General features: G+C 39.6%; 1 protein-coding gene across 1 annotated transcript in view; it reads right to left on the minus strand.

Moving 5' to 3' along the window:
• LOC150089271 (spatacsin-like) overlaps positions 1 to 25310 on the minus strand; it is a 542060-nt gene that overhangs the window by 308543 nt on the left and 208207 nt on the right. Inside the window, exon 9 of the mRNA XM_090389930.1 lies at positions 13312 to 13520. Within this exon, the coding sequence (XP_090246056.1) occupies positions 13312 to 13520 (209 nt within the window). The remainder of the gene's footprint in view (positions 1 to 13311; positions 13521 to 25310) is intronic.

The following is a 25310-nucleotide window of genomic DNA, read 5'->3' on the forward strand; positions in this document are numbered from 1 at the left end:
GACTTCTAATCTCTCTTGGCACAAGCACATTTCAAATATTGCTTCCTCTGCATCGAAAAACTTGGTTTTCTCTTTCGCTCTCAGCGTTACTTTCCATTCAAACAGCTGTTCACTCTGTACATATCGCAAATCCGCCCTACCATGGAATATTGTTCCCACATCTGAGGTGGTGGCCGCCAAAACCTCTCTCAGGCTTCGTGATTCTGTTCAGAAGAGGGCAGTTAGGTTAATTAATGATTTATCTCTAACAGGGTCTCTCTACTCGCTATCTCATAGATGCTGTTTCTGCTGCATGCCTCTTCAACCGATATTTCCATGGGCACTGTTTTTCAGAATTGACTTCGATAATTCCCGCTCTCTCTTTCAAAACAGTATGAACACGTGCCGCCACCAGCCAACATCCATTTTCTGTCCAACTTCAAACTCACAGAACCAACTTTTCATCGTCCTCGTTTATTCATTCAAGTGCCGTTTTCTGGAACAACCTTCCTTCATACGTTTTTCCTGAAAATTAGTCTACAGAAGTTCAAGTCCAATGTCAACAAATATCTTCTTTCGTCTTCTCAACCTCCAACCCAAGCATGGTACTAAGTACTACAGGTTCTAATACCTCTCGTGTTTGGTGTTTACATAAAAAAAGTAGAGGCAAACAATGCAAGAAAGGAAGCTTTTTGCAGCCGCAGCCAAAAAAAAAAAAAAAAATAACGCTCCGATTTGACCCCTCTGTTTGTTCCAAATACCTGTCCAGCTCAGCCTTAAATTTATTTAGACTATCAGCTTCCACAACAAAAGATGGAAGTATGTTCCACCAATCAGCTACCCACTGGCTGAAGGCAAACTTCCGCATGTCTATCCTACAACAAAGCTAATCGACTGCTGATATCTTGGATGGGGTTTACTTATCTTTAGACAAATCTGATGGTAATGTGGTGAAACTGAAGTTGTTACTTTTCCAAAAAAAGTTACATTTCCAAAGCTTTTGATCATTGTTATATGAAGGTCTTCTAAACCAGCTTCATCTTATGGATTGCTGACTGTTTTTCGCAACTGGGTAATCAGTTTTTTTGTTTTTTTCCCCCTCTGATTCCAGTTGTTTTTGCTCATAAAACCATCACCCACAGCTCACTGTAGGTGATTTTTTAATGCTTAAAATGTAAGATTAAGTATTTGAGGAAAAGAGATCCTAGAGTTGCGTATAAGTTGGGAAAGCTAAAAGTGGTTCAAAAAAAAAAAAAAAGAAAGGATTAGGCGTTGATTTAATCCGATGTGACTTTTTCCATGCAGCATAAACATGCTGCTAAGAGAAGGTACATGGTGTTCTGTCTATGATTTATAGGGAATTTGGTAATAGGGAGACTGATGTTATTATCCTTCTTTACAAGGCAATGGTAAGACCACATTTGGAATACTAAATTCAGGTACGCAGATTGCAGCTTTAAAAAAAAAAAAAGAAAAAAAAAAAAGACAGCACTTCTAAAGAAGATTCACATAAGGGCTACCACATTGGGGATGAGTGCAAAGCAAGAGTTTTTACTGTATTAACCTTTGCAGTCCACACTTTTTAAGTGTGAACTGCAAAGGTTAATACAATAAAATGTCGGTTAAGCAGAAGTCAGTAATCAGGAATAATTTCAAAGGCTGAATTTTCTTCTTCTTTTTTTATTAATGGTAGCATTTGAGACAAATGTTTATTATGCTACGAGAGTATTTCTGTCTGTTTTTTATGTTGTATATCGGTGAAATGTTGGATCAGGCCTAATGGGTTTTCTCGAAACCCATGAGTGACAGAGTTTAGTCATTCGCTTCTGTGAACCCAATTTTCCACGACATATTTAGTTCTCTTATTTCATATTATGTTTAGTTTAGCATCAGATTCGGTAAGAATAATATCGGCCCACAACTGTACTATTAACTCATTTATTATTCTTCTCAGATTTTTTTAAAGCAAAATAGCAATGAAAAGAAGGAGCACTAAAATGGTCAGAAAACCAGGAAAAATGTGATATGATCAAGGAACTTGAGAGATTTCGCAGCAAAAAAAAAATAATAATAAAAAATAATTGAACATTATTTTAAAAAAATTACTTTACAATTTTCTCCACATAAAATTTGCAGTAAAATACCTATCTCAATATACATACATATGTAAATGTGTGAATTTTTATGCATAAATTATTATTATTTTAAATAAAATAAATTTGTTTTTTTTTTCATGCTATTTAAAGTCTTTTTCTATTACCTTAATAAATTATAACAGAATTTATTTAATTTCACCTTACATTCAATTATCCGGAAAATTTTGCTATCTGGAAGAGGTCTGACATTGATTATTCCGGACAACTGACGCTCAAAAAACAGTTGGCAAACCATAAGAGTGTTGGGACCATTGTTGTTTTCTGTATTTATTAATGATATTAATGATGGTATATCAGGCTTAATGTCCAAGTTTGCAGACAATATGAAGGTCGGCAGAGTTGGTCAGGCCACGCCTTAAGTACTGTATACAGGTCTAGAGGCCTCATTTTAAGAAGGATGTGGAGCTGCTGGAATGAGTACAGAGAAAGGCAACAAGATTAGTGAATGGAACAAAGGGTTTGCTCTTACGAAGAAAGGCTTAAGTTTTGCAAATTACAGTGTCTGGAGACTAGGCACCTGCTAGGTGATCTGATTGAGGTGTATAAAGACTTGAATGGTTTGAGCATGCTCAATGCTGATGGGATTCTTCCTCTTTGTTTAGAATAATCCCTGAGAGGGCATAAATTCAAATTGAGGAAAGACAGATGTAGGATAGATCTGCGGAAGTTTTCCTTTAGCCAGCAGGTGGTTGATTGCTGGAACAAACTTCTGTTAGTTGTTGTAGAAGTTGATAACTTAAATAGATTTAAGGCAGAACTAGACAAACATTTGGAACGAGTGAATGGGTGAAATGAGAAGGGTTTTTTTTTTTCTTTTTTTTTTTGGCTGATGCTATATAAGTTTGCTTTCTTGTATCATGTGCCTTTACTAATGCTAAGCTTGCGTTCTTGCATCATATGCCTCTACTAATGCTAATTTTAAATCAGAACAGATTTTCCCAATTATACTGTATTGGGACAGGACATTGCATGATTTCTATCCATACAGTAATTTTCTACTATATATATATATATATATATATATATATATATATATATACACACATATATTAACATTTATATAATAATAAAATTAATTAGATAGTATGAATCAGAGCTGTAATACTCAATATGTGTACATTGATAATAATATTAGGAAAATAATATTATACGGAGGGTATCATACGGAAGTGTTCTATGTAATATATTGAGGTAAACTCCTCTTATTATTTTACTAATAATAATAAAATATACACTATTGTACCACTTGAAAATTCTTATCAAATAAGTTTAATTAAAATCATATATAATACAAACTCAGTACCACACTAATTTGTTAGCAGGTGACATTTCAGGATTCTTGCCGAACCCCATCTACAGACTATAAATGACCACAGTGAATATATGAATGAATGATGTTTGGTGTTTGTAGACAGCAGTCATGAGCGCTCATTGTTGAGACCGCACGGATTGAACACTACGGTTCTGACAGTGGGGAAGATGTCCCACCCCTGCCTTACAAAATAGATATCGCCATCCTCAAGAATTATTAGTGAGTTGGACTAGGAGAGTTGGAAAAGAAGCTTCCTATATCTAAAATAAAGGTAATCCCTGTTGATTTATAATATAATAGAATACAGGAATTATCAAGCATTTAATAGCTCCCAATTATCAAATGAATGAATGAATACGGTACAGGAAGTAAGATGTCCGGTTCCTACAAAGTCATTTATGGTCTGAAGATAGGATTCGGCTAGAATCCTGAAATGTCACCTGCTAATAAACTGGTGTAGTACTGAGTGTATTAGTAATGGCCGCATGGTGCAAGAAAGCCTATGGCTTAGGCTGCACCAGCCAAAAAAAAAAAAAAAAAAAAAAAAATCCAAACAAAACAATGATCAAAACAAAAAAAAATAAATAAATAATAATTAATAAAAAAAAAAAGGAAATTAAACCTATCATCCTATGCGCTTCCCTTACCCGAAAGTACTATCCAGATGACCTTTGAATTTCCCCAAACTGTCGGCCTCTACCACCCATGAAGGCAACTTATTCCAGTAATTTATAACTCACTGGTTAAAATAAAACTTCCTGCAGTCAAATCTAAACATTCCCCCCCCCATAACTTGAATTTATGTCCCCTAGATCTAGCATCATTTATAATCTTGAAAGTTTCGTCCTCATTCATTTTACTGATGCCTCTCAGAGCCTTAAACACCTCAATCAAATCTCCTCTAAGGTGTCTAGTTTCCAAACTCTGCAACTCACATATTCGAAGTCTTTCTTCATAAGGACGCCCTTTTGCCGATCTCACCAGGCGAGTTACCCGTCTTTGCACCCTTTCAAGAAGCTCGATGTCTTTCTTTAGGTGCGGTCTCCATACTTGAACACAGTATTCCAAGTGTGGTCTAACATAAGCCTTATATAATGGGATTATCACGTCTCTATCTCTACTTTTCATGTCTGACCGTATCGTAACACCCAAGTCCCTTTCCTCCAGTACTGGGTTTAGTTGAACTCCACCAAGTGAATAAGTTATTTTGGGATTACTGTTTCCCAGGTGTAATACCTTACACTTTGTTGGATTAAAGCATAGCTGCCATTTTTCTGACCATTTCTGAAGTCTATCTAGGTCTCTCTGAAGAAGCTCAGCTTGACAGTGATCATTAACTACTCTACCAATTTTAACATCATTTAGACATCATGCCCTCTATCCCTTCATCAGTGTCGTTTATGAAAATTAAAAACAACAGTGGTCCTAATACTGATCCTTGGGGAACCCCACTTCTTACATCAACCCAATCTGAGGAACAGCCATTTATCACAACCCTCTGCCTCCTGCCCTGAAGCCATCCTTCTATCCATCTAAGGATTTTTCCAGTGATTCCAACCTGTTCCAGCTTATAAAAGCAACTGCTCGTGTGGGAGTGAGTCAAAAGCTTTGCTGAAATCTAAATAAACAATGTCGAAATTATTCCCTAAATCCAGCTCGTGAGTGACCCTTTCGAAATAGCGAACCAGATTTGTTAAACATGATTTTCCCTTTACAAAACCATGCTGAGTATCCTTGAGAATTTCAATTCGATCCAAATGATCCTGAATTCCACCCTTGATCATTGCCTCCATGATTTTCCCTACTACTGAAGTCAGACTGACAGGTCGATAATTTCCAACTTCACTTTTAGAGCCACCCTTATGTATGGGAGATACATTTGCACTTTTCCAATCCAAGGGAATCTCCCCAGAGTCTAGTGATGTTCGCATAATTAGCCTCAATGGTTCAATGCACTCGCTTGCTGCCTCCCTTAAGATTATAGGGTATATTCCATCAACTCCAGGAGCCTTACTGGTCTGTAGGCTCAAAAGTTTTTTCATTAAATAATCTTTCGAAATTTCAATATCATTAATTACATATTTTTTAACTTCACTCCCACAATTTCCCATTGCCACAAAAGGTTTTTCATTCGTAAATATCGATGCAAAATAACTGTTGAGTTCATCTGCAACGGCAGCTGGTGTATTTAATACTATCCCCTTTCCCTTACGTAAAGGTCCGATCTGGTTTGTCCTGCTCTTCTTGGCATTTATATATGTGAAGAATTCTTTATCCCCCCTCTTTGCTCTGTTTGCTAGTGATATCTCATAAACTGCCCTTGCCTGTCGAACCTTTTCTGTGGCTCTATTACACATCACCTTGTAGCTGTTATAGGCTTCAGTACTTTTTATTGCTCTGTAACCTTTCCATGCCACCTTTTTCTGCTGAAGTAATGTGGCAACTTCACTATTCATCCAACTTGGAACCCTTCTCGTTTAGTATTTTTTTAATGGTATATATGCATTCAAGGCATCTGTGATTAATGTTTTAAAAGCGTACCACAGTTCAAATGTATTCATTTTCTGCACAATATCTACCCAGTTAATAGATGCCATGTAGTACCTTAAGGCATCGTAATTTCCTTTTCTGAAATAAAAACCCATTCCTTTGCCTTTTACTGCTGCTACTTCTCTCATCATCATCCACCGTGGAACTCCGTGATCACTTCCTGCTACTGGTTCCTCTATTGTCAGCCCTGTTATGTCATCTGATTCATGTGTGATGATGAGGTTATATTATACACTGAGTGATCACTGAATTATGACCACCTACCTAATACTTCGTAGGTCCTCCTTTTGCCCTCAGTACAGCAGCCATCTGACGTGGCATTGATTCAACAAGATGTCGGAAGCCTTCGGGAGGTATGGCCAACCAAGCTGTGTGTAATGCGGTTAGCAATGCAGATATGGAGGTGATTGGTGTATCCAGACGCCTGATATGCCTTTCCATAGCGTCTCACAAGTGCTCTATGGGATTGATATCGGCAGAGTTCGGAAGCCAATCAATATGCTGGAAGTCAGAATTATGTTCCTCAAACCATTCCTGCACAAGTGCCCGATGGCTCAGTGCATTGTCATCTTGGAAGACACCATTGCCATTCAGGAAAAAGTATAACACAGCGGGGTGTACACAGTCAGCAAGCAGTTGATGGTAGCGGAGACCACTGATATGCTATTCCACATGCACCAGGGGTCCAAGTTCCTGCCAGAGAAACATGCCCCACACCATACAACTGCCTCCACCAGCCTTCACTTTTGATACCATGCATGATGGATCAAGAGCCTCATGTTGTTGATGCCAAATCCGCACATGACCATCCACGGTGTGGAGTAAATAACGTGACTCATCCGACTATCACACCTTCTTCCAGTCTTCTAACATCCAACGTGCATGCTCTTTGCACCAGGCAAGTCTTTTACGCCGATGAACCTTGTTTACAAGAGGATGCCGTAGGGGTTCTCTGCTGGTATAGCCCATACGTGCGAGTGTGCAACACATGGCCATACCAGATATTGTTACGGGTTGGCCCATGTTGTATTGGGTAGTCAACTCTTCAACAGCGGTGCACCTGTTCGCCTGAACGAGTCGTTGGATCCATTGTTCACCTCTAACATCAACCTTTCGCTGACCTTTGCAGTTTTGCTGTCGGGTCGTTGTTTGACCATTTTGCTGCCAGTCCTGGTACACTTTAACTATAGCAGCTCACAAACACACTACCACCAGTTCAGCTGTTTAGGAAATCGAGGCACCAGTTCATTGAGCACTCACAATCTGTCCTTTATCAAAGTCTGGTAAATCCTTCCTTTTACCCATCATGTTCAGAATTTTACTACCTACTGAACCACCAACACCTTATCTATGCTACATAGGTCGATTCACTGTGCACTCTCGTACCTCACGTGTTCAACGGGTCATATTCAGTTTTCAAAGGAGTGGTCATAATTCAGTGATCACTCAGTGTATATGAGTTAAGTAAAACACCTATCTGTTAAGAACTTTCATGTGATGTAATAGTCTTATTTTATTATTATTATTATTATGTTGTTGTGCTATGTCAGCCTGTAGAATCCCACTGCTGAGCAAAAGCCTGACCCGACTTTCTCTATTCTTCATGGTTCTATGACAGTCTTGTCCGTGTGGGGTCCATAACGGATGTTAACTCATCTCTCCACCTTTTTCCTTCTCTTGTAACCAAACAGTTGTGAGCTTCGCCCAAAGGTCCTCTTCTTTCCTGGCAAGATGTCCTGCCCACTTCCATTTTAAGGACTTGGATGTCTTGATGGCATCACTGATTTTAGTTTCTAGCATTAGCATTAGTAGAGGCATATGATGCAAGAAAGCAAGCTTATTCAGCATCAGCCAAAAAAAAAAAAAAAAAACCACTCCAATTTCACCCCTCCGTTGGCTCGAAATACCTGTCCAGTTGAGCCTTAAATTTGTTTAGGCTATCAACTTCAACAACAAGTTGATAGCCTACCCACCCGCTGGCCAAAGGCAAATTTCCGCACATCTATCCGACATCCGTCCTTCCTCAATTTGAATTTATGCCCTCTGAGCTGATTATTCTGAGCAAGATGAAGAATCCCATTGGCATTGAGCATGCTCAAACCATTCAAAGCCTTATACACCTCTATCAGATCACCTCGCCGGTGCCTAGTCTCCAGACTCTGTAATTTGCAAAATTTAAGCCTTTCTTCGTAAGAGCAACCCATTGTTCCATTCATTAATCTTGTTGCCCTTCTCTGTACTCGTTCCAGCAGCTCTACATCCTTCTTGAAATGAGGCCTCCAGACCTGTATACAGTACTCAAGATGTGGCCTAACCATTGCCTTATACAAAGGAATAATCACCTCCTTATCCCTGCTAGAAAAATTCCTGTACATCATTGACAAGACACCATGAGCTACTCTTGCAGCTCGTCTGCACTGCTCAGAGAACTTCATATCTGCCTGCACAATTACCCCCAGGTCCTTTTCATTCTCCACCACTGTCAGTGTAGTACCGCAGAGTTGATACGTTGCTCTGGGGTTACTGTTTCCCATATGTAGTACTTTACATTTGTCAATGTTAAACTTCATTTGCCACCTCTCAGCCCATCTGTTCAACCTTTCCAGATCCTGTTGCAGCAGCATAGCGTCAGTGGTGTCCTTAACAACCCTGCCAACCTTTGTATCATTTGCAAACTTGGCCATTAAACTTGATATCCCATCATCAATATCATTCATAAACACCGAAAACAACAACGGACCCAACACTGAACCCTGAGGAACTCCACTAATAACATTAGTCCACATTGAGCAGTGTCCATTGATTACCACTCTCTGTCTTCTGCCACTCAACCTTCCCCTTATCCATAGCAGCAATTTGCCTCCAATGCCACACTGCTCCAATTTGTGCAGCAGTCTTCCATGTGCAACAGTATCAAAAGCCTTTCTAAGATCCAAATATATAATATCAAAGTTATTCCCTGCATCCAGTTCTTTTGTGACTACATCATAGTATCCAATCAAATTGGTCAGGCAAGACCTGCCCTTAACAAAACCATGCTGCGTCTGAGCTATAACTGAATTCTTGTCTAGATGATCCTGCAGTGCTTCTTTAACCAGTGCCTCCATTAATTTACCTGGAACAGAAGTTAAACTAACAGGTCTATAATTACTTGTGTCAGCCTTTGATCCTCCTTTGTGAATTGGGGTTACATTTGCACATCTCCAGTCTATGGGTACCTCCCCTGAGTCCAAAGAAGCTCTCATAATTATGGCTAGGGGTTTGCTTACTTCCTTTGCTGCCTCCTTTAATATAACTGGATAGATCCCATCCACCCCAGGTGCCTTTTTTATGTTTATCCTCAACAATCTCTCCTCCACTTTCCTCTCAGTTATTACAAAATCATCCAGCTCACTGCCAATGTTTACTTTACCTACATCATTCTCCTTCCTGAATAACTCCTCATGCGTGAATGTAGATGCAAAATACTCGTTTAGATTGTTAGCCACCTGAGCAGGATCCTCAACCGTTGAACCATCAATATCCAGTGGACCAATCTGATTCATCCCTTTCCTTCTTGAGTTTAAATAGGTAAAGAACTCTTTTCTGTTTTTCTTTGCATCCTTTGCCAAGGATTTTTCGTAGTCTGCCTTTGCCTGCCTAATCTCCTTTGTGACTTGGTTTTTTGCTGATAGAAGTAGATTTTATTCTGTCTTTTTTGGTTATACCCAGCATATTTCTTTCCATTACTCATTGGCACGTTCTAAGTTTATTTACTTGTTTTGCTGTCAAAGATCATGTTTGTAGCTGTGTACATCTATTACTATATATAGTATAAATTTTACCATATAATTGATACTTTAATACTTTGTCTTATTTACTTATTATTATTTACTTAGTATATAAAAATATACTAAGTAAATAATATTTATATTAAAAATAATGGGGGGGGGTTTGATTTTTTTTGATTTGGTAGTTGTTGGTGCATCGGCTTCTGTGGCCATATTGCACCTCCCAAGGTTTTTGCAGTACTTTGATCCAATCCCGAGGCGGGAATCGAACCCGCAACCTTTGGGTTGCCGGGCAGGTACTTTACCCACTCGGCTAGCCCGGTCGGCTAGGGGGGGGAATGGTAAAATTTTTTGGGTTATAATGCAGGTATAAAAGGTGAAAAACTCGGTTTTCTTTTTGACTCTTGGTGTTACTTTTCTTCTAAAGGATTACCATATTTCCCCATGTATAAGACGCACCTTAATTTTGGGGCCCAAAATTTGAAACAAAATGAATTACATAAAGTTATTGAATTCAAGTTTTATTCATCATAAAATTCATACAACTCATCACTGTCAAAACTCCCATCCATTAGCTTGTCCTCATCTGTGTCTGATGACGAATCACTGTCTTCATATATTGCCTCGTCCTTAGTTCCATCTATAGCATTTGAAATGCCACACTTCTTAAATGACTTGACAACAATCTCAATCTTGATATTATCCCAGGATCTTTTCACCCAGGTACAAACTTCTCCTATAGTTGGTTTCTTCACTCTTCCTCCTGGTGTCAAATTGTCCCCAGAAGACTTCATCCATTGGTTCCATTCGTCTCTCATATCAGCTTTGAAGGGTTTGTTAATGCTGACATCAAGTGATTGGAGCTGGGATGTCAAGGTATGACAGCAAGTTTTGTTTTTTGCTCTGCAGCAATCTTCTTTGTATTTTTTGTTATCTGTATCCTGAACTGATCAAGCACCAATAGGGCAGGTTTGCGCAAGAGCCCACCTGGTCTCCTGCTCCAAACTTTCTCAAACCAGATCATCCCATCCTGATCCATCCAACCCTTGTCATGAACGTGGACAATCATTCCTCGAGGAATGTCTTCTTTTGGCATTGTTTTGCGTTTCAAAATCAGCATAGGAGGCAGCTTCGTTCCGTCGGCACAACAAGCTAGAACAACTGTATAATGGCTCTTTTCATGTCCACTTGTCTTCACAGTTACAGTTTTCACCCCCCCCCCCCCTTCTTATCAACAGTTCTGTTTTGGGACATCAAATTGAAGGGGGACTTTGTCCATATTTGCAATCTGTCCCAACTCAAACTGATGTGTCTTCCGACATTGAATGACAAAACGATGAAATTCAAGGATCTTCTGCTCATAGCTTTCAGGCATCTTTTGGGCAAGTCTGGTGCTTGTACGGATGCTTAGTCCATTCCGTTTCATGAACCTGAAGCACCAATTGTATCCTCTTTCGAAATCAGTAACTTCTTTTTCATCAGCAATTCTTCTTGTCTTATGCTGAACCATCTTTGTGGACACAGGAATTCCAATTGCCCTTTGCTCCTCAATCTATATCTTCAATTCCCTCTCTAAATTAGGCCATTTTGCTGACTTGCCTTTAATGGCCTTCTTCTGCCATGACGTTTTCAGTAGGGTTTCTTCTTCCCGTAGCCAGTCTCGGATTGTTTTCTCAGTTGGAGGAGGACCAAACTTACGTTCAGCAGCACGAATTCCATTCACTTTTGCAAACTGGATCACTTTTAACTTGAATTCAGCACTGTACGAAAATCTTTTCTGAGCCATTTCTGGGCAGAACGTGGCAAAACGTAACCTAATATACTGGTAACAAGTGCGAAACAATGAGCACCAAGACAAGTGCGAAAAAGTGGGAAGTGCAAGTAAAAAAAAATCTACAACCACTGTATAAGACGCACCCAATTTTTCGAAAAAGGTGCATCTTATACATGGGGAAATATGGTACTTAATCTGTAAAAATCTCAAATCTGCTTGACCCCAATATATCTCACATTTGGGATGGTGCCCCCCAAACTTCTCTTAGGCTTTTGGACTCTATTCAAAAGAAGACAGTCAGATTATTTAATGACTCAGCCTCTGTCTCATAGATTCTGTGTCTGTGATACATGCCTTTTCTATAGATATGCCCATGGGCACTGTTCCTCTGAACTGGCATCTGAAATTTCCCTTCTCTGTCCCAACATGTGGAACCTCATTCCACATGTTTGGACTGGTTTGGAACACAGAGGGTGAGAATTTCAGATGTTCACCAAGGGTCCTTGTTGAACAAGCAAATATATGGACTGTGTTAGGATAACTAAGAGTAAAAAACAGGTGCAAATATAGGTGTAAGTACACTAATGGTGGAGTATAGTAAATAAATTTGATGGATTTGAAGTACTGGTTAAGTCACCAAATGTGGACATTGTGGGGATATTAGTGATGTGGTGTCATTTAGACTTAAGGCAGGGATAATTTAAATATGGGAGTAAAATTTACAGAAAGTACACACCATATGGTGTACAGTATTTACTGTCAGGCAGCACCGATGCCCCCCCACTCCACGTTGTATACTCTGTCACAGTACAAACTCTGTAGAGGTCAGAGATAGTGTGAGTTTTAGTGCAATTTTGAGTGGAAAGAGCTTGTGAGAGATGGGTCATGCATAGTGTAGTGTTGGGTTAGGTTGTGTTGGTATGTTGTTCCTCAGACTACTAAGCCACAGCCCTCAGGAACTGGAGATCACAGCTAATTTTGATTTCTTGGATGACTGTTTACTACAGCATCATTTTAGAGAAGTAACAAGAGAAAGCAATCCTCGTAATCTGATTATCAGCAGCGATCACTGTGAACTCATATAAGATTTACTTAAAAATGTAATTATTATCAAGGGAAAAGGAAAGGATTAGACCACATCTTGAGTACTGCATACAGTTCTGGACACCTCATTTTAGAAATGATGTGAATCTGTTGCAATGGGTGCATAGAAAGGCAATGAGATTGATGAGGGGAAATAAAAAGATGCTCTTACCAAGAAGGGCTTCAGTTCTGAAAATTGCAGCATTTGGACATTGTGTCAGTCAAGTTAAGCATCTGCAAGGAGACCTGACTGACATGCTTACAGCTTTGAATGGATTGATAAGCTCAATGCTGATGGTGTCCTTTCTCTTGCTCAGACTATGCACATGAGGGAACATAAATTCAAATTAAAAAGTAGATGGCTGTAGAATAGATGTGCAATAATTTGCCTTCAGCTAAATGGGTGGTTAATTATTGGATTAAACTTATATCTTGTCTTGTGTTGTAGAATTAGGTAGTTTGAATAAAATTCCAAAAAATTAGATATATTATTAGACCAGGTGATATGAGATGGGAAGTTTTTTTTTTCTTCTGGTGCTGAATAAGCTCGATTTCTTACATCATCTGCCTCTACTAATACTAATATTTGTGCTATATAAAATTTAATTTTCCTTACAAAATAAAACTGCCAAAAATAAAAAATATATATATAGTCATGTTAATTTACTTTTGATAATTATTACTTACACTTTTCATATAATAAAGATGGAACAAACACTCTTTCTTGAAGCTCTTCATTCCAGTGAGAAACCCAATCCAACACAAGTTGAGAATAATGTCCAATCTTTGAATAATCTTTATCTGCTATTATTATATCACCAATTTCTAATAGAGGAGAACTAAATTTTGTATGAAAAATGATTGGTGCAAAATAAAGGGATGTAGAAGGTATTAATCTGGAGGAAAACAAAAATTAATAAATCATTATTATAAGCTCACTGTCCATGCAGTACTTAGAAGTTATTTTTAAATAAAGTAGGAACCAAAAGTCAGGAAAACTCAAAAGCAGTAAAACAATTTATGAGGGTGGTTCAAAAAAGAATCGCCCTCACCTACTTCCACATATCACAGTCATGATATTTTGTGTGCAGCATCATACATATCTCTGTACTAAAGGTGTAAAATTTCAGCCCTGTGTCTTAATTTGTTTTTCTCTTACAGAGCTGAACGTGTGACGAAGTAGCATCATGGACAAAGTTTAAACCAGAGCTGTAATCCAGTATCTGTTCTTGAAGGGGAAATCTCCTAAAGAAATCCACAAGGAGATGACTGCTGTATATAAGGATGAAGCCCCATCTTACGGCATTGTGAAGCACTGGCATAGACAGTTTAGGTGTAGTTGGACATAGGTAGAATCTGAGCCCATTCCAGGTCATCCCCATTCAGCCATTGATGACAGCACAATCAGAAAAGTGGAATCATTAATCATGGAAGATCGCTGGATATCTGTGCATGACTTGTCCAAGGAGGTGAAGATTAGTGTGGGCTCTGTTGAAACAGTCCTTCATGACCAACTCCATTTATGGAAATTGAGTGCAAGATGGATTCCCCGATTGACTGGTTTCCAGAAAGCTGATCGACAACAGAAATCGCAAGGGTTGTTAGCCCTGTGCCAAAAAAATGAGGAAGACTTTTTCACTTGTCTAATCACTCAGGATGAAAGTTGGATACACCATTTCGACCCTGAAAGTAAAAAGCAGTCCATGGAATGACGACATCATGGTTCCCCCCCCCCAAGAAGGCAAGGGTCCAATGATCAGCAGGAAAGGTCTTGCGGAAATTGTTTTGGGATGAGAAAGGCATAGTAATGACTGATTATCTGCCGAAAGGTAGAACTATTACAGGTGCCTATTATGCCAACTTACTCACAAAATTACGGCAGAAAATCAAAACATGTAGCGTGGCATGCTGTCCAAAGTTGTGAGAATGCTTCCAGACAATGCCCCAGTTCACCCTTCTGAAATTGCAACAACACAAGCGGCCACTTGTGGATATGAAATACTGCTCCATCCAGCCTACTCACCCAATCTTGCACCATCAGACTTCTTGTTTCCTTTCCTCAAATCATTTCTTCAGGGGACCACTTCCCTGATGATGAGACACTCATTTCTGCAACAGAGTTATGGTTCAAAGACCAACCTCACCACTTCTACAAAAACAGTATCCATAGCCTCATTCATTAAATGGGAAAAATGCGTAAATATGCATGGTGGCTATGTAGAGAAGGACCGAAACCTGTGCCAAGAATCAACAGACTAGCACCTCTGAAGCCATGTCAGGCCATTCTTTATTCGAACCAACCTCATATATGATGGAAAAACAAACAATGCTACTCATAAACCTCATATTATATATAAGATAGTTCACTTGGTAACAGCTAATTAATAGTTCACTTGATGTGTCAACAATAACCCAGGTCCTACAGAGAAAGTTCTATTATAGCTCAGTTATATTCATAATTTAAATACTATACACACAATTAAACCTATGTGATAAACTAACTTCCCTATTTGAGATAATGGAAATGACTTATTTCATCATGCATACAGAGCTCCAGAGGACTATATAAGCAGGTGACCATCAATGCTACAATTAATTATTCCTTCAACAGCTTATTATAAATGGCCTACCATGCTACTTAAGGAAAATAACTGATGACAGTGGATTAGTATCTATAGTTGATTTTATCCTTCCCAACTCAGCCAGGGCTTCTTATATTTTAAGAGGCGCCTCCGTAGCCAGATGGGCAGGAGCAGCAGTGCGTAGCACATGCTTCTTGATTAGACCGGGGTTCGAGCCTGGGATCACCAAATACGGAGGATGCGGAAAGGTCAAGGAATGACCACCACATATCCCCTGAGCAATTTGGCCTTACTTGCTAATGCTCCTAAAAACCAAATAACAACAACTACTTATATTTTGACAAAACTTATCTCCAATTCCTATTTGGGTTAATGTATGAAACTGAAAAATTACCAAATATTTAATCAGAACACAACCAGGTAGTAGAAATAACAATCCACCACATGGCAGATTATTATTTGTCTTAGCCCCAGTATGAACATTGAAACACTAATAACAATCAGACAATCTAATGAAGAGCTTTTGAATCTATGTGGCTAAAACACTGGAAGAGATAAATAAAGGAATGAATTTCAGTAAATCAGCTGTAGTGCTTAAGTTTCATTTCCACCATAAGTCTGAATATTTGTTTAAATAAGTGTCCTGTTTATATCTAAAATGTCTGGTTGCTAACAAGAAAGTCATCAATTCCAATAAGGATGCACAAACTTTAAGAATTATAACTCTAAACAGGTCATGAAAATAGCATATGGTAATCTAAATCTACATTTGTGCATAGTGAAGTGGAGTGATATCAAATAATGCCATTATATCACTTTCCAGAAGATCTACTCTGATGCTCAATTGGTGAACTGCTGCAGTGTTTAATACAGTTAACTTGGAGAAAACCAAAGGTGCTATAATTTTGACTAAATTTGAAAAGAGATTCACAATATCAAATGATTTATATGATTCAACTGGTCTTAACCTGTACTCAGGCAAGCCAACCACAGAAGCTGATGCACCAACAACTAACAAAAAAAAATAAATAAATAAAAATAAAAATATAATAACTTTGTAAATCAGCTAGAAATAATTCAAAATTGTTTACTATTTCTATGCCACATTTAAAATGCAACATGGGAGGGTGCACATGGTCTCCTAAAAGCTAACAGTTGACCTCAGCAGAGAAACATTGGTCCCTCTGCACCAGAGCACCATGCATGATGGTTCTATGGACTCGTGTTGCTTGTGCCATGCATGAAAGCATCCGTTGGTGTGTTGCACTAGGTATTTGGATGCATCCACCCAGGACACTTATTTTCCACCCCTCCAGTGTCCAAAAAATCTGTTGTTGACAACACAGCATGTACCGTCGACAACGATGAAAGGAAGGTATCCCTTGGATCATCTGATGTGGAATCCCACACATCTGAATGTGTGTGGCGCATTGTCATTTGGGATATCGTTACTGCATTCTCCCATACTGAATTGCGATGTCAACTGTTGCATAGTGATCTATCATTTAGCTCGTACAAGCTAAATCCTTCACTCAAAACAAACATCCACCTTGTAATCTACATCCAACTGTAATCCTTTACAGTTATATACACCTTAACCACAGTGGGCAAACCACAAGACAAGCCATTTCCAAGATAGGAGCTGTTGTTGAGGTTGATGGGGTTTTAAGTGCAATGGCTACTTAGGCCATTGCCTAAGTAGCCATTACACTTAGTAAAGTGGTTTATACTAGCATTAGCATTAGTAGAGGCATTTGATGCAAGAAAGCAAGCTTATGCAGCATCAGCCAAAAAAAAAAAAAAAAAGCCCACTTCCACTTCACCCCTCTGTTCGTTCAAAATACCTGTCCAGCTCAGCCTTAAACTTATTTAGGCTATCAACCTCCACGACAAGGGATGGAACTCTGTTCCACCAACCAACCACCCGCTGGCTAAAGGCAAATTTCCGCACGTCTATCCTACATCTGTCTTTCCTCAATTTGAATTTATGCCCTCTCAGGTGATTTTTCTGAGCTAGAGGAAGAATCCCATCAGCATTGAGCATGCTTAAACCATTCAAGGCTTTATACACCTCTATCAGATCACCTCGCTGGTGCCTAGTCTCCAGACACTGTAATTTGCAAAACTTAAGCCTTTCTTCGTAAGAGCACCCCTTTGTTCCATTCACTAATCTTGTTGCCCTTCTCTGTACTCGTTCCAGCAGCCCTAGATCCTTCTTGAAATGAGGCCTCCAGACCTGTATACAGTACTCTAGGTGTGGCCTGACCATTGCCTTATACAATGGAATAATCACCTCCTTATCCCTGCTGGAAAAATTCCTGTATATCATTGACAATACTCCATGAGCTACTCTTGCAGCCCGTCTGCACTGCTCAGAGAACTTCATATCTGCCTGCACAACCACCCGCAAGTCCCTTTCATTCTCTACCACTTTCAGTGTAGTACCACAGAGTTGATACGTTGCTCTGGGTTTGCTGTTTCCCATGTGTAGTACTTTACATTTGTCAATGTTAAACTTCATTTGCCACCTCTCAGCCCATCTGCTCAACCTTTCCAGATCCTGTTGCAGCAGCATAGTGTCAGTAGTGTCCTTGACAACCCTGCAAACCTTTGTATCATCTGCAAACTTCGACATTAAGCTTGATATACCATCATCAATATCATTTATAAATACAGAAAACAATAATGGACCCAACACTGAGCCCTGAGGGACTCCACTAATAACATTAGTCCATGATGAGCAGTGTCCATTGATTACCACTCTCTGTCTTCTCCCCCTCAACCACCCCTTTATCCATAGCAGCAATTTGCCTCCAATGTCACACTGCTCCAATTTGTGTAGCAGTCTTCCATGTGCAACAGTATCAAAAGCCTTTCTAAGATCCAAGTATATAATATCAAAGTTATTCCCTGCATCCAGTTCTTTTGTGACTGCATCATAGTATCCAATCAAGTTGGTCAGGCAAGACTTCCCCTTAACAAAACCATACTGTGTCTGAGCTATAACTGAAGTCTTGTCTAAATGATCCTGCAGTGCTTCTTTAACCAGTGCCTCCATTAATTTTCCTGGAACAGAAGTTAAGCTCACAGGTCTATAATTACTTGTGTCAACCTTTGATCCTCCTTTGTGAATTGGGGTCACATTTGCACATTTCCAGTCTATGGGTATTTCCCCTGAGTCCAAGGCAGCTCTCATAATTATGGCTAAGGGTTTGCTTACTTCCTTTGCTGCCTCCTTTAATATAACTGGATAGATCCCATCCACCCCGGGTGCCTTTCTTGTGTTTATCTTCAACAGTTTCTCCTCCACTTTACTCCCAGTTATTTCAAGATTCTCTAGCTTACTGCTAGAGTTGAATACACCTCTGGCATTCCCTTTGCTGAATAACACCTCATGTGTGAATGTCGATGCAAAATATTCATTTAGTTTGTTAGCTACCTGAGCAGAATCATCAACAGTTGACCCATCAATATCAAGTGGACCAATCTGATTCATCCCCTTCCTTCTAGAGTTTACATAAGTAAAGAACTCTTTGCTGTTTTTCTTTGCATCCCTTGCCAAGGATTTCTCGTAATCTGCCTTCGCCTGCCTAACCTCCTTTGTAACTTGGTTGCATATCAACTTGTATCTATCATAGGCTTCTGTGTCATGTGTTAATTTGTAAGTATCCCATGCATTTTTCTTCTCTGCCATATGTCTCATTAGTTCATCTGACATCCATTTTGGCCTAAACCTTGAACAATATTTCTTAGTTGGTATGTAAAGCCTAGTAGCTTCCAAGATAAGTTCTTTGAATGCTTCCCATTTTGAATTTGCTGTTGGTAACATCATCAGTTGGTCCCACTGTATAGAATTTAAATACTGTCTCAGTCCATCGTAGTCGCCTTTACGGAAGCAATAACCCCTCCCTTTACCCCTAATGGTAGTTACCTCTTTGAGTAAATCCCACTTCAGCACACTGTGATCACTGCCACCTAGTGGTTCATTTATCTGCAGATTCTTAATGCATGAAGAATCACTGCTGATAATCAAATCAAGAGTATTACTCCCTCTAGTTGCCTCCCGAACATGCTGATAGAAAACAATCATCCAATAAATCCACAAAAGCCCTGCTAGTGTGTGAGTAACCAGCCCCCAAATTCCAGTCAATATCTGGGAAATTAAAATCTCCCATTATAAGACTCTCTGATTTACTGGCCCACTCTATTTCCCTGTACAGTTCCTTATTATACTCATCAGAGTCATTAGGCCTATAGCACACTCCTACTCTCAATTTTGATCTCCCAATGCTTATGTCACATCTGCCTGTGTTGGCTGACGTAGAAGCAGTTAGAAACAGCTGTAAAGTCATATTCATTTTAGGAAGGAGAAGAATTCTGTGAGATTTTATTTTTTGCCTATGATATGGCTAACCGACAAAAGTTCCTTTAAGCTTGCCAGAGAATTGAATGACACTAGTCAAGCATTATTATATAGAGTACATTCCAGAAGTACGTGTTTCACTGTGAGTGGTGTTTTTTTTTTTTTTTTTTTTTTTTTTTATGAGAACCCCAAACACGAGAGGTATTAAAACCTATAGTACTTAGTACAGTGTTTGGGTTGGAGGTTGAGAAGACGAAAGAAGATATTTGTTGACACTGGACTTGAACTTCTGTAGATTGTAATTTTCAGGAAATACGTATGAAGGGAGGTTGTTCCAGAAAACGGCAGTTGAATGAATAAATGAGGAAGATGAAAAGTTAGTTCTGTGGGTTTGAAGTTGGACAGTAAATGGATGTTGGCTGGTGGCGGCACGTGTTCAGATTGTTTTGAAAGAGAGAGCGGGAATTATAGAAGCCAATTCAGAAGAACAGTGCCCATGGAAGTATCTGTAGAAGAGGCATGCAGCAGAAACAGTACATCTATGAGAAAGCGAGTGGAGAGACTCTGTTAGAGATGAATCATTAATTAACCTAACTGCCCTCTTCTGAATGGAATCAAGAAGCCTGAGAGAGGTTTTGGGGGCACCACCCAGATGTGGGAACAATATTCCATGGCAGGGCGGATTTGCGATTTATACAGAGTGAGCAGCTGTTTGGAAGAAAAGTAACGCCGAGAGTGAAAGAGAAAACCAAGTTTTTTAGATGCAGAGGAAGCAATATTTGTAATGTGCTTGTGCCAAGAGAGATTAGAAGTCAGGGTAATCCCCAAAAGAGATATATCATTTTGCCTAGAAATCGGAGTGTCACTAAAGATAAGCATAGGAGCAGAAGAATCCTTTTTGCGAGATATAAGACAAGACTGAGTTTTAGAAGGGTTGAAATCAACTAAGTTGTCTCTGCCCCACTAGAGAATTACCTGAAGATCGGCATTTAAAGAATTGGCAGCAGATTTTCGAGAACTTGAAGCTGATTGAGCAGGACAAGGTTTCTCAAAATGGAAAGTTGAATGCAATGTGCTATCATCGGCAAAACTATGGATAGGATTTCCAGTCAATGGAAGAAGGTCATTGATATACAAGAGGAAAAGAGTTGGGGAAAGAACTGAACTTTGGGGGACACCGGCATTAGTGGAGAAGTTAGAAGACAGAGAGCCATCTACCATCACCCTCAGTGAGCGATCAGAGAGAAAACTGGATAACCAATTACTAAAAACAGATGGCAAACCATAAGATGGAAGCTTATTTAGAAGACCTTTGTGCCAAACACGATCAAAAGCCTTTGAGATGTCAAGAGCAACTACTTGTGTTTCACCGAACCTTTCCATTTAATTAATCCATAAATGGGTAACATAAGCCAGAATATCACCAGTGGATCGACACTGACGGAATCCATACTGGCGATCGTTGATCAGACGGAAGGTTTCTAGGTAGTTTAAGAGTTGGCGGTTAATTGATTTCTCCATTACTTTAGAAAGAGTAGAAGTAATTGCAATGGGACGATAATTGGATGGGAGGGATTTGTCACCCTTTTTAGGAACTGGCTGGATATGAGCAAATTTCCAAGTAGAAGGAAAAACACCTTTGGAATATGAAAGTGAAAAAAGGCGGCAAAGAATAGGAGTAAGTTCAGGGGCACAGGTTTTGAGAACAAGTGGAGAAATACCATCAGGTCCTGGAGCTTTCTTAGCATCAAGATTCATCAAAATCCTTCTGATATCCTTTTGACGGAAGACCACAGGAGGCATTGAATGGAGCGTGTTAGGAATGGTGGGAGGTGTTTTACCAAGATCATTAATACATGAGCTGGAAGAAAAATGGGATGCTAGCAGGTCAGCTTTATCCTTGGCTGAAGTGACAACAGAACCATCTGGTTTGGACAGAGGTGGGAGCAGAGATGGGCAAAAGTTGCGGCCAATAGCTTTGGCAAGAGACCAGAATGCTCGGCTACCATTAGGGCAAGAAGCAAGTTTTCTACTCTTAGCCTGTTCAAACTCTAGTTTGGACTGATTAATAACTGCTTTACAATTGTTGCGAGCTTTGGTGTAGGCAGAAAATGAAACTGAAGAATTAGAAACAAGCCAATTACGATATGCAACATTCTTCTCTTGGACAGCCTTAGCACATTTATTGGAAAACCAAGGTTTAGATAAAGGACGAGATTTTAAAGTGGAGTGTGGGATAAAGGATTCCATTCCTGCAAGAATAATTTCACTGACACGATCTGAGCAAACGTTGACATCAGAAGTTTTGAAACAGTAATCAGACCAAGGAAAAGAAGTCTCGCAGGTCATCCCATTTTGCATTCTTGTAATGCCAAACAATACGAGGTTGGGAATAGCCATGAGATAAAGGTTCCATTGGAGAAGAGACAATCACCAAGTTGTGATCTGAAGTGCCTAAAGGACCTCTCACTTCGACCTTGTACTTAGAAGGGTTGTTTGCGAGAAAAAGATCAAGCGTATTGGCTGTATGATTAGGATTGTCCGGTATTCTTGTAGGTAAATGAACAATCTGTGCTAGGTCATTAGTAATTGCAAAAGCCTCAGCATCTCGACCTGCTGGGTTGGTGTGACTAGAAAATGGAAGCCAGCTGGAGTTGTGAACGTTAAAATTACCAAGGAAAATTACCTCACTGTTAGGAAAGTTGGACTGGAGAAAGTCAAGTTGCAAAGGGAGAAAGTCAAAGAGCTCCAAGTGATTAGTGGAGTTGGGAGAACGGTAGAGACAACAGATGAATTTGACACAATGAGGTAGAGAGATTTTAAGCCAGAGAAGATCAAAGAAAGGAGATTCCAAATTGCCAAGTCTCTGACAGGGAATATCAGAACGGACATATGCACAAGTCCCACCTTTGAGGCGAAAGGAATCATACAGCAAATAATTTGGACATCTGAGATGAGAAGTAGTTGAATCAACTGATAACTGAGATTCAGTCAGAAAAAGTACATGGGGTTTGGAAGACTGCAAGTGGAAATGGACATCGTTGAGATTGGAATTGAGACCACGTATATTTGTGAAATGAATTAGGAAGTCCTTGGGAGGTTTAGATCTTTTCGCAGATAAGCTTGCTCTATTATTTGGACAATTCATGGTGTATTCAATGGTAAAAAGTGGGTGGGACATGCTGTATGAAATAATGAAATTTTTGGATATGGCGTACATGTGGTAAGAATATACCCAGATCCTTGACATAACGTGGCCTCGACAATGCTCCCCGCATACACACTACTCGGACTCCCTCCAGTCACTATCTGGCAGAGTAGAGGTAGCAAGATTATACACTAGCTGATCCAGAAGCCTCCTAGAGAGTTACCAATAGGTTTGGTCCGGTGTACTATCTAGCGGCCGCCCTGCGAACACCGTTTTAGAGCTGTACCCTCGAAATGTAAGGAATATCGGATCTCACCACAACATTCATCATAACCTCAAAAATCATCAATCATACTGCATGATGGAAGAGATAGGGAAGGGTTGGCCGGAACTTAGCTCTAGAGACTAAACATGGGTTCCACCACTTCAAGCCTCCAATAAGCAAAGTGGTGGTATTTCACCGGTTGATGAGAGTCATCTACCACCTTGTACTGCCTGGTAACATAGAGGGGCGGCGTTCCTCCATGTGGTGTGGGCGCCACACCTCGACCCCTGCTTACATTGGTTCACACCTGGGTGGTTACCCACATGTACTTGTGCATGGAGGTTATACCCAGGATTACTAACAGTCCCACCATCGTGAAGGTGCAAGCAGAGGATTTGGCTGTCATAGACCGTCCGGACGTCACCGAAATTGGGTCCACTTGACTTAAGTGTCACCCGAATATCAGTTCCATCAGCGTTTTAGACTCCCAGGTAGCAAGAACAGCTTGTCTGGCATATCTGAGAGAATGTCTGTGACACACTGTGGAGGGTCATTCCCTGACAAGAGGAACAGATGAGTTAAATGAGTATGGCCGATTCTGGCTCTGGCTAGAATTACTTCTTGTCTGTTTGCAATGAGGCTGGAAGCCCATAATTTTGGTACATGTTTAATTTGAAGTAGTGTATTATGTAGTGTATTGCTTGCCATTGAAGAGTCCATCGACCTTTACATATATGTACTTTGTATATTCATTTTATAATCAGTGAATGGTACTAGGGAATTCACTAGGGTTGATCTGGACGGACTTTGGCAGCATTATCCACAATTTCATTTCCAGGTATTCCAGTATGCCAGGATCCAGCAGAAGATAACCTTTTGTTGATGCTCTCTGAGATGTATCAACTCTGTTCTAATGAGCTTTGATAACGGGTGAGTAGGTGGGGAGTTGCTTTGCAAGGCTAATAAGGAACTTTGCAAGTCTGTGTATATTATGCTCTTTTGAATTGACATATGTAAAATATTTTCTATAGCAAGCTTTATGGCATATAATTCAGTTTGTGTAACTACTACTACTACTACTACTACTTTTTTCTACTCTGTACTAATGCTACAGAAAGAAAGTCCTATCGAGTGACCTTGACTGCCTGTTGTTTTACTCTCTGCGGCATTCGTTGGCATTCGAGGTGAGCGGATATACTTCGTCAGGGCTCCTCAGTTAAGTGGATTGGATTACTGTTGATTAGTGCTTTTAAATATTTGATTTATTTAGATATTGTTGGATTATTTTGTTATAGGTTTCCTGTAACAGGTTGATTTTTATAATATATATATAGATATAATTTTTAAAAGTTAATTTTCATTGATATTTAGCTAATTTTATAATGGTAGTTATGAGATCTGCCTTAAACACATCACAGGGTATCGTCACTCACACGGAAATAGCTGATGGCGATTTACGGGTGAGTCATGATTTAATCCGTTGTGGAACCTGTGGAATGTTTTCCAAGGTTGACCTGATGACTAATCATATCTCACCCAGGGATTCTTTTCTTTGTGATCGATGTAAGGAGTGCACTGATCTTAAATTACAATTTGGTACACTGATGGAACAATCTGAGTCACTGAAAAAACGGGTGCTTGTCCTCGAGAATAACGCTGTTGTTGTTATTTGGTTTTTAGGAGCATTAGCAACTAAGGTCATATTGCTCCGGGGATATGCGGTGGTCATTGCCTGACCTTTCTGCATCTTCCGTATTTGGTGGTCACGGGCTCGAAACCCGGTCTAATCAAGAAGCGTGTGTTATGCACTGCCGCTCCTGCCCACGGAGGCACCTCGAGAATAATGCATCTAGGAACTTGTCAGGGACTCAGACTCCAGAAATCTACCAAGTGATGCACACCCAATTCAGGCCTCAAAACAGAAAAACCAAGTGCAAACTACTCTGGTTAAAAAGGACATTGTTTTATTAGGAGACTCCATTGTCGGGGAAATGGAGAATATTTTTTGTAATAAGGATAGGTGGAGTAGAACCAGGGTATGTCTGCCAGGAGCAACTATTAATGATGTCACCAACATATTGTCATATTTTAAGGGGGGGTAAATAGAATATTATTATTCATGTGAGGACTAATGACATTAAACGTACATGATCTGACGATTTGTTGGAAAAATACAGGACCATGCTGAGGAAATGCTGCGAGCTAGGCCACAATGTCTATGTGTCTGCAATTCTGCCCAGACCCAATAGGAGGGATTATATGTTAAAAGCCTTGTGGATTAACTCAAAACTTGAAGGACTCTGCAGGGCTTTAGGGGGTAAATTTCTT

The sequence above is a fragment of the Mastigoproctus giganteus genome, chromosome 2 (assembly GCF_048544385.1).
Source record: "Mastigoproctus giganteus isolate SK-2022 chromosome 2, ASM4854438v1, whole genome shotgun sequence".
NCBI lineage: Eukaryota > Metazoa > Arthropoda > Arachnida > Uropygi > Thelyphonidae > Mastigoproctus > Mastigoproctus giganteus.